The sequence below is a fragment of the Phytophthora cinnamomi genome, assembly GCF_018691715.1.
Source record: "Phytophthora cinnamomi strain GKB4 chromosome Unknown Contig98, whole genome shotgun sequence".
In the NCBI taxonomy this organism is placed as follows: Eukaryota; Oomycota; class Peronosporomycetes; order Peronosporales; family Peronosporaceae; genus Phytophthora; species Phytophthora cinnamomi.
In genome coordinates, this window is record NW_027151031.1 from 325,800 (window position 1) to 340,562 (window position 14,763).

Here is a 14,763-nt window from a genome sequence, read left to right on the forward strand (position 1 = left end):
GCTGTCTTTATTGACAATATAATAGAAAATCGACTTTCGACCAATGGAGAGCCGACGAGACCTCACTTTCAGCCAATGAAAACGAGTATACGGACCGCTTTTCAGCGCGCGAACGCGACCGAACTCGAAGCACCTCCGGAGCGAAAGCAACTATGAACTCGACCTCGCCGAGGACGCCACTGCGCGAGGAAATATGAGAGGTGCTGAACTAAACTCATTTGTCCATGAGCAACGGCTTTTTCAGCACTGCTAGCTGTATCGCCCACTGCAGCAATGGAATCAGATCTGACTACTGCCCATTTTGAACCAATCGCGTCGTTTTGTCAAATCGCGTTACAGTCAGCAGTAGCTATGCCGCTGACGAGTGAGGCTCCTTATCCCCAGCAGCTCCGCGTATTAGCGCCAGAACAGAACCACCTGCCCGCCCGCCCAAGATGAAGGCGGCCAACCGCGACGCGCAGGGCTCGCGGTCGCTCAACCCCGTGCGCTTCATGCAGCTGGCGCTGGCCGTGACGATGCTGCTGTCCGTGTCCTACATGTGGCAGTTCACGGCGGAGACCGTCGTGTCCCCCGCCTCGGACGAGATCGAGGCCACCAGCGCCAAGGACGCCGCCGCCAAGCTCGTGCAGGCCGCAGAGGCCGCCCGCGCCGTGCAGCGAGACCGCTCCCATGCGCACACGCAGTACGTGGTGCGCGGCTTCGAGGAGGCGCACAAGTTCGTGCGCGAGTACGACGTGGGCTCGATGGGGCCCCTGTTCATGCTCTTCATGAGCGACACGGACGCCAACGGCACGTACTGGTTCCCTCCCTGCCAGCAGGTGAAGACCGCGGTGTACGAAGGCTTCAAGCGCGCCCCGCGCCGCTCGAGGCTGCTGGAGATTCAGGTGGGCCCGGAGAAGTTCTGGAACGACCTCTCGAACCCGTTCCGACAGAACCAGCTCTTCTACATCGACTACTTGCCGACGCTCATGCGATACGACGGCGGCGGCAACTCGTCAGCGCTGCTTGCCGGTCCTAACTGCTTGAACCAAGATCTACTGGACGTGGTGTTCAAGGTGAACAAGCCGGCGGCGGGCCTGCCCAACGACAACCGCGTCATGCACTTCAACAATCCGAAGCAGGTCATGGACTTCCTCGCGTTCTACACCTTCGACTACCCGCTGTTCATGTTCTACGTGTCGGGCGTGCACGCTTTCAACAACCGGCTCTGGTGCCCCTTTTGCGATAAGGCCGAGGTGCCGGTCATGCACTACTTCAACTACACGGCGCCGGCCAACGCGGTGCTGATGCGCATCGTAGTCGCGCGCGAGCCGCGCCAGTGGTTTGATGAAGACAACGACTTTGTCGGGCCTGAGTTCAGCAAGAAGGTGGTGGAGTTCGACGGCGTGCCGTACCTGGGCTTCGTCGACAGGAACCGGACCACCAACAAGGTCAATGTGAGGGAGTTTGTGCACAACATGGACCAGCACGAGAAGCTGAAGGATTTCTTCCGGACAAAGGCGCCAGGGCCCGCATCAGCAGCTACCGTCCCTGCAGCTTGATAGTGTACCAACCTCATCAAATAGAGACAACAACGCTTTGGCAACCACTGTCACCATTTAGTCCGGATTTGTGATTTGGTATCTTTTGTGGTTTGGTCTGGTGTTGACAATTCAGAATCCTACAAATGAAATTCTAGATTTGAACGCTCTGTTTTGATCGACACCCAAAAATGTGATTTGTATTTTGTGCAAATAGTCTTCAAAATAGTCCAATGCCGTGCACCAGCCATTAGTTTTCATTTGACCGGGCAACCGAGCAGCTCCAGTAGTGAACGGCGCTCCACCCCGAGCAGCAACCATGGCCATGATGAAGCGGAGACGCGAGAATGAGAGCGGTGCGCAGGCGGACGCGGCCGAGGAGGCCAAGAAGCAGAAGCTGGCCACGGCGGGCGGCAGCAAGTACGTCAACAAGCAGCGCGTGCTGGTCTTCTCGTCACGCGGCATCACGACGCGCTACCGCCACCTGATGGACGATTTCCGCAAGCTGCTGCCGCACCACAAGCGCGAGGTGAAGCTGGACGCCAAGGACACGCTGCACGTGGTCAACGAGATCGCCGAGATCAAGGGCTGCAACACCACCATCTTCCTGGAGGCCCGCAAGCGCCAGGACCTGTACATGTGGGTCAGCCGGGTCGGCACGGGCCCGAGCGCCAAGTTCCTCGTGCAGAATGGTGCGTGCAACAGCTCTGCTGTAATATCTTTTCTGCTCTGGAGCTCTTTATTCACTGGTGTACTGTGTCTTTTTGCCGCCTTGCAGTGCACACCATGGACGAGCTGAAGATGACGGGCAACGCGCTGGCCGGCTCGCGCCCGCTGCTGACCTTCGACAAGGCCTTCGACGAGGCGCCGCACCTCCAGGTGATCAAGAAGCTCTTCACGCAAGTGTGGGGCACGCCCAAGGCGCACCCGAAGAGCAAGCCGTTCATCGACCGCGTCATGAGCTTCTACTACGCCGACGGCAAGGTCTGGTGCCGCAACTACCAGCTGGCGGACGACGCCGACACCAAGAAGGTGGAGATGGCGGCGCTGCACCGCGGCGAGGACCTCGTGCAGCTCATCGAGATCGGCCCGCGCTTCGTCATCACGCCTATCCGCATTTTCGACGGCAGCTTCGGCGGCCAGACGCTGTACCAGAACGAGCACTACGTGTCTCCGAACGAGAACCGCCGCGACGCCAAGGCCGACAAGCGCGACCGCTACGTGTCGCGCAAGACGGCGCAGGTGGAGCGCAAGGAGCGCGGCCCGGAGCGCGAGATGCCCGAGGACCAGTTCGCCGACGTCTTCGCCGGCGCCAAGCAGTAACTGCCCTCTCCGACAAACACAAGCGAGAAGAAGAATGGGCTCCATCCGCAGTCCCCCACCCTCCACCAGGAAGGAAGGTGTCCGTGATAACTTTATAGACCTCCCTGCATCACTTCACTTCAATCCACGTCACTTCAACACTACACACGTCACATGCGTACCCAAATCCCGGTACATTTCTCCCCCCATTATTGGCCAAAAGTCCCATTCTGAAGTGTCACTTCGCTCGTAATAACGGCACTAATAAGATGAAGGCGTTCAATGCCTGGCGCGGCGCCGACGGCGGCGGCAAGGCGTCCAACGACGCGGTGGCGGAGCTGCAGCAGGTGATCCTGAAGAAGGACTTGATGATCCTGAGCCTGCAGACGCAGCTGGACGCGTACGCGGCGCGCTTCGGCGCCCTGCCGGCCGAGGTGCTGGACGAGCTGCAGCAGTCGGACGCGATCGCCAGCGAGTCGCCGGACAAGCGCAGCCGCGAACTGAGCACCGACAGGAAGGGGATAGCGGCGGAGAGCGTCGTGGGGGCCAGCGCGGACGAGGGCAAGGAGCAGAGCAGGAGGCAGTCGCCGCCGCCTCGCGTCGTCGCCACGTCGCCGAGGTTCCGGGCGGCGTCCGACGTCGACGAGGGCAGGGAGAAGCTGCACAGTCGCCACAGTAAAAATGTGGTGCTGGACTTTGTGGAGGACTCGCCCGTGTTCCGGCGACAGCTGGAGGGCTTCGAGGAGTCCATCACGGGGCTCAAGGCGCTGCTGAAGGAGCTCGTGGCGCACTCGAAGGAGTACGCGGCTGCCGGCAGGGAGTTCGGGGAGGAGGAGACGGCGCTGGCTCATGAGCTGATCCAGCGCAAACACGCGCGCGCCATCTTCTCGACGAGCTGCCCCGAGTTGGGCAGTTTGTCCGAGCTGTTCGGAGAGATGCACGATACGTTGGCGCAGGTGCAGAGCTCTCGGGTGAGCATGCTGCTCGGTGTGGAGTCGCTGTTGAGTCGGTCGATTCAGCAGTTTTCAGACAAGGAGTTGCTGAAGGAGGCTGGCGAGCTCAGGAAGGAGGTGACGAGGCTCGGGGAGGAGTACGAGACGCTGCTGGGAAAGCTGTTGAGCAAATCGAGACAGCCCGGTCAACCCGCGAACGGCATGGGTACGCCTACTGGCGGAGGTGATCCACTGGGTGTGCTGGGTTTGGGCAGTCCAGCGCTTCCGACTGGAAGCTACAATGGAGCTGGAGAGTTCACCGTGACAGGGACGCCACCAGCTTCGGCTGCCTCCAGTGGCAGCAGTAACAATGTTTTAAACTCAGAATCGGGATCAGCGACAAATGGCAGCGATAAGCAGCGAGCGCTGGAGCGGGAAGTGGTGGTCGTGCGCCGACGGTTCGAGCTGGCTCGCTTCGACCTGGTGCGGTACATGAACCGAATCGATTGCATGAAGAAGTTCGTTTTGGTGGAGTGTTTCAATTCCATATTGTACGCACAACTGGGTCACTTCCATGCATGCCATGAGCTTGTCAAGTCTGTGGAGCCAACTCTCCGAAAACGTCAAGAAATGATGCAAGTATCACGCAAAGATTTTGAACAGGATGAAGTGATGTGGGCTACGCAACGGGAGCTACTCGACAAGCGATTAGTACAAGATGTGGATGCGGTTACCGCTTCCTATATACCTAGCGAATCACCTGCAGCTGCTGGTACTCTGAGCGTCGACACAACCATATCAACTGAAGCGTTCCCTAGTCTTGATTTACCTGTCGAGGTTGTCTCTACCGACACGTGGAGTAGCCGGCAAACCGTGGCTTCTTCTCCTGGTGGTGTTGCAAAGCAGGGCTATTTGTTCGTCCGCAACTCGATGTTTCCAGCTAGAAGTTGGAAGCGGCGTTGGTTCCAAATTCACGCAGGCAAGCTTTTCCAGACTACGGCTCGTGGTGGCACCGGGAAGCATCCAACCGAGAGTAGTCTGACCCTAGTGTGCGACCTATTGCTGGCTCGAGTACGCGAGCTCGAAGGTTCAAGTCTACCCTTCTGCTTTGAAGTGATCGATGCCAACCGGGCAAAGCTGTTACTTCAGGCAGCTAGCGCTCGTGATATGATTGAGTGGATTGAAGCCGCGCGCCGCAGCACCGAGAGCGCTTTAGAGAAACAAAGTCACCGTCAGGAGGTGCACCCAGAGCAACAGTCAGTAATTGACGAGCTCACGGAAGCGAACCCATGCTGTGCAGATTGTGGGCAGGAGCCAGCCGAGTGGGTTTCCATCAACATTGGATGTCTTCTGTGCATTGAGTGCTCAGGAATTCACCGGAGCCTTGGCGTGCACGAGTCAAAAGTGCGATCACTAGCGCTGGACTCATGGGATATGTCCTTACTCACCCTGCTGCGCGATGAGCTTGGAAACAACGCTGTTAACGCAGTATGGGAACATACGATACCTGATGGCTGGACCAAACCAACACCCACAACACCTCGCGAAGAGAAGTCTCGCTTTATCAAGGCGAAATATCACTTCCATGGCTTTGCAGAACCAGACGCATCGTTGAGTGAGCTGGAGATCGACAACAGCGTTCTGAAACAAGAATTGGCGAAGAGATTTATTGCTGGGGCATCACTAGGGGATTTAAAAGAGCTCATGTGGTGCTTAGCACACGGTATCGATGTGAACGTACGCGCGGGCGAGCACAACGAAACGGCTTTGCACGTGAGTGCTGCATCTGGGGCTGCAATGTGTTGTGACTATCTTGTGGTGAACGGTGCAAGTCTGACGCTGACCGATAAGCGTGGGCGTTTGCCCTACGATGCTGCCAAGGCTGGAGGATTTGAAAACATCAAACTCACGTTGATGCAGAAAATGAGCCTCGAGCAGTATCAGTCATAAGATACCAAGGTTAGTAATAAATATAAAAAAGTGTGTCAAGTGCAATCCTAGTCGCCTTCTATTCATCAAGCTCACGTGTGAGTATAGATGAATCTTTATCGATCTACGAGTACTACTACTGTACGAGCTAAAATATTCTCAACCGGATGGCAGGATTTTACTCGTTACACGACCAGATCGCGGTCGAGCTGAAGTTGTTTGAGGTAATAGCGCTGTCTCACTTCCTTCATCCGATTGTGCTCCAAATTCTATCGGGACCCCAGGGTTTCTTGCATGCGCATCATCCTGCGACGACAGATAGGGCATTACGTTGCTGCCTGGTGTGTTGCGCGGCGATAATGGAGATCGAGGAGATGACCATGAGCGGGTAGGAATCATGGGAAACGCGAAATATCCACGCTCGTCAACGTTTTCAAAGGCAGTTGTGCTTATAGCCAACACCTGGGCATCCTCCTCCACGTACACTTTGCTCTCTTGTTCAAGTACGTCACCGCCGGCCCTGCTCACGCGCTTGCGCTTTGTTGAGTCGGTCGACGCTATTGCACCATTAGATGTACCAAGCCCTTCTGGAGCTGGTGCTTCAGGCGTAGCAATACCCTTTTCAGCATCCAATCTTGCTGTTCTCTCTGTTTCCGCAGCTAGTCTCGCAGCGTGCTGTTGAGTGGATTTTTCTCGCACGTGAATCATGAACTCAACAAACTCAACGATGTCGATCTGTCCGCTACCGTCTTCATCAACAACGTCCATCATTTCCTTGAGCTCTTCGTAGCTGGGGTATTTCCCGATAGCGGCTAGTCCGGTGCGCAGTTCGGCCTCTTCAACAGAGCCACTTTCGTCCAGGTCGAGCATGCGGAACACTTGCATATATGAGGTTACAACACTGGGATCAATGTTGCGCTGAACTCGTAGAGCCTCAACGCGACGGAGCAATTCTTTTTCGGCCGCCATCTCTTGTGTAGCTTCCTCCATGCTGGTAGTAACCACACCGACGAACAGTGTGATCAGTACCATGCCTCCCAGCACGATAAAGGAGCAAAAGTAGAGCACAGCGATAAACCCATAAGCATGTGGTTGGCAGTCATAACCGAGTGCGCGATAGCTATCGTAGCCGTAGAGGTCACAACCGTAGTAGTTGATGTACAAAACGTCACTCCAGCCGTCCATTGTGGAAAGCTGGAAGAGGGTGATCATGGCGAAGTGTAGGTATTGAAAGTGGAAGGGGTCGTTGTTTGAAAATAGCATATTGCCCACAATGCCAAAGACGTAGAAACATAGGAACAGAATTAATCCAATGTAGCCAATCGAACCAACACCCTTGATCAATGCGGATACGATGACCTGCAGTTGAGGAAATGCTCGGACAAGTTTGAGGACGCGCAGCAAGCGTAGCAATCGCAACATAGTCAGCATGCCACCCTTACCCCGCGCAAAGCTACCCACGACGATGACAAAGTCGAATACGTTCCAAGGGGTACGAAAATATTCCCAAGGTTCTAGCCCTTCGGCTAGTATTTTAAGGATTACTTCGGCGGTAAAGACAGCAAGAATGGCTGTGTCAAGCCCATTTAGAAGTGCACCAAGCACGTCAAGCACTTCGGGAGAAGTCTGCAGCCCCACCATAAGTCCTGCCAAACAGATAACTCCAGTCACAAAAAGTGCAAATTTCGGGTGCTCCACGATTTTCGTTGCAAGGGCAGCGATCTTGAGGTACGCCCCCTTCAGGCTCTTTGTGTCACCTTGTTGCTGAGTTAGGATATCAGTTAGGTCACAGTCATCCCAAGTCTGCATGAGCACCTCGCGCATCTTCTGGCGCTCTCTGCGTTCAGCAGCACTCAGTTTGCCATTCTTGTTCAGGTCCAGGCTATTGCCCTCTTTCTCGCCCTCAGCACGTTTTTTAGCCGCTTCACGAGCCCGTTGCTCTGCTTCAAGCGCTCGCTTACGAGCTTTCTCAATTCGAACTTTAGCCTCGGCTTCTTCTTGTGTCTTTTTCATATGCTCCATACTTTGCGTCATGCTCATGGTGACCGCACCGATAAAGAGCGACAGCATGACGAATGCCGAGATGAGAATAAACGTGATGAAATAGAAGGACGCCATTACCTGATTCAGGGCCCGCTGTGATGCTAATGAACTGTTGGACACGTTAGCACCATATACGCTTGTGAAGTTACAGTACTGGAAACTAACTGCAGCCGCAGGGTCCGATGAGTAGTAGCCACCGTCGTATCTATCACATCCGAAGTAATTGATGTCCATTACCTGTTGAGCAGACAAAATGGGTTAATGTTTTTTTTGTGCTTCGCAAAGGTGACGGATAACTTACCGCGGACCAGTTTTCAAGCGTGCTCATACGAAATAGTGTTACCATCGCGATCGGGACACTGCGAAAGTGGAAAGTGTCGTTGCTTTGCCAAGCGTACATCCCTGTGATGGCGTAGAGATAGAATACAAGAAAAAGAAGGAGCATAATGTAACCAATCGACTTGAGTCCACCGATGAGACCCATGACAATCATGTAGAGCTGGGGAACCCGCTTTACGAGCTTCATAATACGAAGAAGTCGCAACATTCGAAAAATGGCAATGCTGCTACCACCGAATGCTGACCCCCACACGGGTAGGCTCATGACGATGACGGCAAAATCGAAACAATTCCATCGCATCTCCTTGCCTATAAAAAATCGCCAAGGATACAACCCTTCAGCTAGTATTTTGGTTGTTGCCTCGAGGATAAACACGGAGAGAGCACCGGTGTCCATATCGTTGAGAATCACGCTAGCTCCGAGCACAGGGTATGTTTGGAGTCCAACAGATAGAGAGGCCCAGGAGATGCATAGCATCACGAGAGAGTTAAACCAGGTATTGTTGAGTGCCGAAATGGCGACGTTCGACAGCTTCACGTAGTACAACTTGGGGCCCCGAAGACCATCTAAGGGAATAAGGCGAATAAGGTCACTATCCTCTGGTTCGGCATTATCGGGGCTTGCTTCTTTCTGATCAGGTCCGAGTTCATCTCTCGGAGAATTTTTTTGTCGTGGTGATGGTTTTGCTTCATCTATGGGTGGTGATAAAGGAGCAGGGGCTTCATCGGTGAAACCATCCTCTTCAATCAATGGTGGAGATGAAACCTCATCACCTTCCCCGTCTTCTTGCTCCAGGTCGCGTGCTATATTCCATTCGCTGGCTTCCTGCGCGCGTTTCGCATCAGCCAGCTTCCGATTCGCTGCCGTTCTCGCTGCGAGCATGACTGCACTGGAATATGATCAGCTAGTGCTCTGTGTCCTTCAACTGCCTGGTCACCTCGAAAGGGTTCCGTTCCCACTGCGGCGTTCAGCTCGAACCCCAGCACGGCCTGTTCACCCACCGCCAAGTTAGGCGGGCCTGATCTCTGATGCAAGGACTTTTTCAGCAGACCCGAAGCTGGGAGCTGGCCGCAACGCTACGCCCTCGGCAGGCAGCTACTGCGTGCATTGAATTAAGATGTGGGGTCTAAATAAAGCGAGTCTGGAACAGAGTGAGCGAAGTTTATATCCGTCTTGGCAGTTTTCCAGCATCCTTAGCACCAAATGATTCTAAACACAGTCCTGATCGACGACGATAAACGAAATGCATGTGCAATCGAGATCTAAAGGATCGTTCTCCTGAATTGAAGTACTTGGTTAAAAGGAATCGGCTAAGGCTCTCCACCTTGATCCCTTTAGTCGCTGTTCTATCGGCCACCATTTACGGGTAAATCTGAAGAAGCCGGAATGGGTGAGAAGCGTAATTGCACCGCGATATTTTATTTTATTTATTGTGCCGGGCTTCCTTTCGCCCGCACCACCTTAAACGGTTTGAACTCCTGCCTACCGCTACCCTGCTTCGTTCACAGGGATGCAGACAGTCTTGACTTGGGTAATATCTCTGCGCTATAATGCTGCCTGCTTTCGGCTAGCCACAGTCTCCATAGAGGTAGTGTTCGAATCGGCTTGGCTTCAAATCGCGACAATTCGGCTGAGCTTGTCCATGTTGAGGATGACCTTTTCCTCGAATATATCCGGCTCGCTGCCTAGGCTGACGGCGGAGCTGTGGCGGTTTAGTTGCGAAAGCCCGGGGAGCTTGTGATGCGATTGCGAATGCACCGACAGCGAAGGTTGTAGATACTTGCACTCGCTTGCTTCATACGGAACCGTAGACTCAGCGTCGGTGCTTCGAACGCTGGTGTTATCAGTATCGTCGTCGTCGATATCAACCTCGGTCGGACCAAGGTACTTTGCCCCTGGGATGTGATATACATCATCCATATCCAGAACACTACTCTCGTTGGAAGATGAGACGACGAGATCGCGCTGGTTCGATTCCGATGGCGGTTGCGCGACTACAGTCGTCGATGCATTCAATTTGTCAACATTCAGGGACAACATCTTGGATATTTGTTGGGAAAACTTGTCTAGCCGTTTGTCGATCGAACGCAGGCCCATGACACAGCGCACGCAGAACTTTGTCTGGCTAATCACCGCAGCGTCTGGCTTGCGACAAGAGCCATTCTCAATGTCCGCGCCAGGGACCGCGCGAGTAACGTAGCAGGTCTTGCACACGATGTCTCCGCACAGCCGGCAGTGGTGCCGCCGGCGATACATGAAGTGAAACTTCCGATTGCAGATACTGCACGAAGGGCGGCTTGCATCGGGCACCCAGTTCTTCTGAGGGGCCAGCGTTTGGTTGGCGATGTTCTGAGAGTCGATAACCAGCGAGATGTCATTGAGGACAGCCATGTTTAATCGGTATTGCGCATGCATAATAATTGACGACACGTTGGCCTCGCTGGCGCCCATGACAAAAATCTCCGAGGTCGCCTTCGGGGTATCCACAGCTGGAATGATCAGCGTCGTGCGCTTCATCCGCACACGCGTTAACTTCATGGATTCCGTGAAATCTGGACACTCCGGAATATCAACCGAAGCCACGGCCACAAACCCGATTTCCTGGCCGCTCGTGTTGATGGTATAGCCCACCATCTCGACGAAGCAGGAATCGTGCTTGCCTGCAAATGAGTTTTCAGCGAGCCACTTGATACCCAGGTAGCTGTCTTTGGTCGCGCGGATTGTGTGCAAAACAGCGCCGTCGGTCACCACAGGCGACAGTAGTTTCTGCTGCTGGACGAAGTCGGCCGAGGTAGCTGCATAATGCGCATCGACTATATCTCGGTAGTTGCCCTGGACACGCCCAAAAGTGCGGTGCGACTGAATTGGTGGACGCGGGTCAAGCGGGTCACGACGTCCAACCGTGGCGCCAACAGTGCGGCGGGAGAACGACAATCGACCAGTGCGGCTTCGACCGCTGCTTCGGCTGCGCATGGTCCAGGTATGGGCTCCGGTGCTGATACGGTCGTTCACGTTGCAGGTCCTCTCAATCGTCGTAGTCCATGAAGAAGTCGAGGTGAACGAGTCAGTGCCTCGGGTCTTGAAAGTCTTGAGTTGGCCAAGAGAGCACACAAAGCGCCAGTCGGAATCCAACTTGTCATGTTTCATGCGTTGGGCGGTGTGGGCCAAGACAGCGTCCTGCACCTGTTGCTGCATCATGGATTCAAGCCGTGTAGCTTGAGACCGAGGCAGCGTTACCGGCGCGAAGACCATCGAGGTGGGAGTGACCATTGCGCGGAGCGCGAAAGTTTCGGAATGAGAGCTGCCACAACCAGTAACACCACCGCATGGCCGATGTTCGAGGAGCTAATGCTTTGTATCTCTGCGACAGCGGCATGTCGCCCCGAAAAACCAAGACACATGGTAGGAGCGATTGGCTCTGTTAGCATTGCCAGTTGCTGATAGCAAATCGCTAAACCTAGGCTTGGATACTTGTTCGAGGTCTACATATACGGTAAAGCCATAATATTCGCATGCCGAGCCCACCAAAACCGTGGGTGCAAGGCTTTCTACCACAGCAATGGAGCTCAGATATGGCCGTGGTGTGGAACCACGATCGTGGAGTCGAGCGAGGATATCTGTAAAATCCAACGCTTCAAGCGTCTCCGTGGGCCGGGCCGTGAACATTTTTGATCTCTCCGATCCGTGTGAATTATCTCGCGATTTGGCGCCGAGTGGATGTATTACGGTACTACTGTGTACTACCGCAGAATGACCGTGTTGGTCAGAAGCTCGAAAGTCGCCACGGCGGCAATGCGGGGAATGACATCCTTTGACAATGTCAACAGTGTCCGCAATTACTGCATGCTGTCTGATGGCAGAGCGAGCACATAACGTCTCGCGAATGCCTTGCGGAAAGCGATGTCCCTCTCCGCGCACCAAACACGACTTGACGTACAATGCAGAGCACTGGCAGGCTTTGCGGTGGGACCCCGAGTTTACGGTGCTTGCCTCTCACGCCGAGTAAGCTCGGACAAGGTTGAACACGAATGCAGCAACCACACGATACCCTTGTACTTCCGTTGCGTGTTTAACATGGCCTGGCTGACGCAGGCGTCCATTTGTGGCGAAGACGGACGTGCTTTTGCCCCGTGGTGCTTGCCTCGTCTTCAAGGACATTGTGGCCAAGCGCGCCGCAACACATACCCCAACGCAAGTATTATCTTGCAAGTTGCTGGCCGGTACTGCAAGTGCTACATTATGGCTTTCGTAAAGGCATTGTGGCACTGCAGCAACCCGCGGAGGGAGGGGGGGGCTTGCATGGACACCTGCCTCTCTTGCAAGCCAAGGGTCCGTACATGTAGCGATCCTCGTTGATGGTGCTAGGTATTAACATGTATACCCAAGGGAGATCCTCGCCTTCAACTATTAGCATACTTGTTCAATCGTACTTGTTCAATCCATCTCAAAAAGAGGCAAAGTAGGGCTGCTATCGTGTAAGGCCCCCACGCTAAGTTGCTGTCTTGCGCGGCTTCGGGCGTAGTCAGTCGGCATAACGCTAAAGGAGATACCAAGGTAAGTTGAGACGGTGTTTGCTTGTGCAGCCGCACAAGCCTAATCCGTCGAACTGGGTTGTAACCTATGGTCTGTGGCACAGACTCTGTGCCTTCCATTCGTAACAACGTGGCTTGGGAGTCATCGACGGATACGACAAGCAATCGCGGCAGCAACCCACACAGCGAACCCCGTAAACTTTTCCTTACAGTAAGCTTCAAGTTCCTTACTTAAGTACACCTATCGGAAGTAACGCGGATTGCTCTCCGGCTGTCCGCTGCGAGCATCGCACTGCGGAACAAGGTGGTGGTGCAACAAAGCATATCCACACAGATGACGGGTCGATACGGCTTTCACTGCACGAAAAAATGGCATGTGGGTTGTTATCCCGGATAACCACCCACATGAAATCGAAACCGGATAACTTCCAGTTTCGACAAGCTTTGTGCCTCCAAGTGTACTTATCTCAAATATCCGCTAATATACATGTACATGTAGAAGAGCGGCGCATACTGCATGTATTAATACGCCGTCACCGCCGACAACTCGGCACGCTTTGACTCAAAGAGTCTTGAGCTCGACGCTATTAAACCTACCACACAACTCATGTCATTTTCCATACACCAGTACCATAAAATCGGTACACCGTAGTCGCCGTGTTGATGCCGCCGCTCCGGCTAACAATAGAGCCGAGTGAGCGTCTACCGCCTGCTGGGGCCGCACAACCCGCCGCCCCGTCGCCATGAGCTCGTTCGAGGCGGCCAAGCCAGCGCGCTCGGGCTCGCGCGTGGCGGCGCTGGGCAAGCGCCCGTCGCTGCTGCACCGCAGCTCCGACCCCGAGTTCAGCGACGCCGAGCTGGACGGTAGGCGCGCGACTAGCAAAAGACGAATCTTCCGACCCTGGTTACTTGATGCTCTTGTATAATTGATGCTCTTGTTGTGCCTCCTCTGCCTGTGCCTGTAGACGCCGTGGACATGGGCGAGAACGCCGTGTGGGCCAACCTGGAGGAGCCCATCTACGCCGAGAAGGACGTGGAGGTCTTCCGCCCCACGCAGAGGGAGTCCACGCTGCCCATGTACTACGCCAAAGGCTGGCTGCCCTTCGCGGCCGACACGCTGTTCGACGCGCTCATGGACGCGCGCTACCGCAAGGCCTGGGACAGCAACGTGCACCAGGTGCACGTGGTGGAGCACCAGCACGTGAGCGACGTCATGTACTTCGCGCTCAACCTGCCGTGGCCGCTGGCCAACCGCGACTACGTGTACCGGCGGCGCGCCAAGTTCTACCCGGAGCAGAACGCCTTCGTGGTGCTGTGCCAGGCTGCTCACCATGCTGACGCACCCAACAACGGCGTCCGCGTGCGCGTGGAGACGTCCACGCTGCGCCTGTGCATCCGCAGCCTGTCGAGCTCGAACGACTCGTGCGACTTCCACCTCGAGTACGAGGACGACACCAACTTCAGCATCCCGAACTACGTGGTGAACCTGCTGCTGCATACCATGATGCCGTCGTTCATGACGGAGCTGCGGAAGGCGTGCACGGGCTATGCGGAGTACATCAAAACGCTGGACGACAACGGCGTGCAGTGCATTCCGTCCCAGGTCGTGCGTCATCGGAGTGCGGTACTTGCTGCGGCAGCTGCACCAGTGGCCGGGAGTGTAAGCTCCATGGGGGGCAAGGGCGCGATTAGCGCTTCTGTAACCGAGGAGAGGAAGCCTGTGCGGGCTAGCCCGCGATTGCGAGGCAATCTATTCTTCAGAAGCAAGCGGCTGAAGAGAAAGCCTGGGTTGGTGCGTCGAGAGACTGACGAACATAGCAGCATGAGCGAAGAATGGGATGTTGACGACGCTCCTCGCAGCGAGCCCCCGACCACACAGAGTTTGCGCCCGTCTATCATACACAGGTCGCACTCAACGGAAGTGCAATCAAGCTATGGTGACCGTGGTGCCCAACTAAATCATTCTTCATCGGCTGGTAACCTGGAAACCAGATCAGTCATGGCTCCGTCATCAGCATCCGAGTTCTCGCGTGCTAGTTCAGTGGCGTCCGCACAGACAGCTCTGCACACTATTGACGGACCGTTGACACCTCTGGATGATGACTTTACCATTCAGTTCCAAAAGCAAAAGGTTGGCTTGCACTTGGAGACTGACCTATTTTCAA

The 14,763-nt window shown here is 54.9% G+C and overlaps 6 protein-coding genes across 7 annotated transcripts; 4 read left to right on the forward strand and 2 right to left on the reverse strand.

The window, feature by feature from the left end:
* Positions 1-434: 434 nt before the first annotated feature.
* Positions 435-1,541, forward strand: IUM83_16271 (Thioredoxin domain-containing protein 17; the record flags this gene model as incomplete). The annotated part of the gene is made up of 1 exon (XM_067941143.1): positions 435-1,541. One exon carries the CDS (start codon positions 435-437, stop codon positions 1,539-1,541), a length of 1,107 nt encoding a protein of 368 aa, XP_067783682.1.
* Positions 1,542-1,839: 298 nt separating this feature from the next.
* Positions 1,840-2,843, forward strand: IUM83_16272 (the record flags this gene model as incomplete). Of its 2 annotated transcripts, XM_067941145.1 has the most annotated exons (3): positions 1,840-2,212; positions 2,299-2,474; positions 2,526-2,843. In XM_067941145.1, the coding sequence occupies 3 exons, from the start codon at positions 1,840-1,842 to the stop codon at positions 2,841-2,843; spliced, it is 867 nt and encodes a 288-aa protein (XP_067783623.1). The 2 variants fall into 2 exon arrangements, with proteins under 2 accessions (XP_067783623.1, XP_067783622.1); XM_067941144.1 differs by having other exon boundaries at positions 2,299-2,843.
* A 248-nt stretch (positions 2,844-3,091) lies between these two features.
* IUM83_16273 (arf-gap with coiled-ank repeat and ph domain-containing protein 2-like) lies at positions 3,092-5,704 on the forward strand (the record flags this gene model as incomplete). Its single annotated transcript, XM_067941146.1, has 1 exon — positions 3,092-5,704. One exon carries the CDS (start codon positions 3,092-3,094, stop codon positions 5,702-5,704), a length of 2,613 nt encoding a protein of 870 aa, XP_067783624.1.
* A 536-nt stretch (positions 5,705-6,240) lies between these two features.
* IUM83_16274 (Voltage-gated Ion Channel (VIC) Superfamily) lies at positions 6,241-7,801 on the reverse strand (the record flags this gene model as incomplete). The annotated part of the gene is made up of 2 exons (XM_067941147.1): positions 6,241-6,276; positions 6,383-7,801. 2 exons carry the CDS (start codon positions 7,799-7,801, stop codon positions 6,241-6,243), a joined length of 1,455 nt encoding a protein of 484 aa, XP_067783620.1.
* Positions 7,802-9,677: 1,876 nt separating this feature from the next.
* IUM83_16275 (1-phosphatidylinositol 3-phosphate 5-kinase fab1) lies at positions 9,678-11,336 on the reverse strand (the record flags this gene model as incomplete). Its single annotated transcript, XM_067941148.1, has 1 exon — positions 9,678-11,336. The coding sequence occupies one exon, from the start codon at positions 11,334-11,336 to the stop codon at positions 9,678-9,680; it is 1,659 nt and encodes a 552-aa protein (XP_067783621.1).
* A 2,005-nt stretch (positions 11,337-13,341) lies between these two features.
* Positions 13,342-14,539, forward strand: IUM83_16276 (Transmembrane protein; the record flags this gene model as incomplete). The annotated part of the gene is made up of 3 exons (XM_067941149.1): positions 13,342-13,462; positions 13,564-14,390; positions 14,459-14,539. 3 exons carry the CDS (start codon positions 13,342-13,344, stop codon positions 14,537-14,539), a joined length of 1,029 nt encoding a protein of 342 aa, XP_067783618.1.
* Positions 14,540-14,763: the final 224 nt, after the last annotated feature.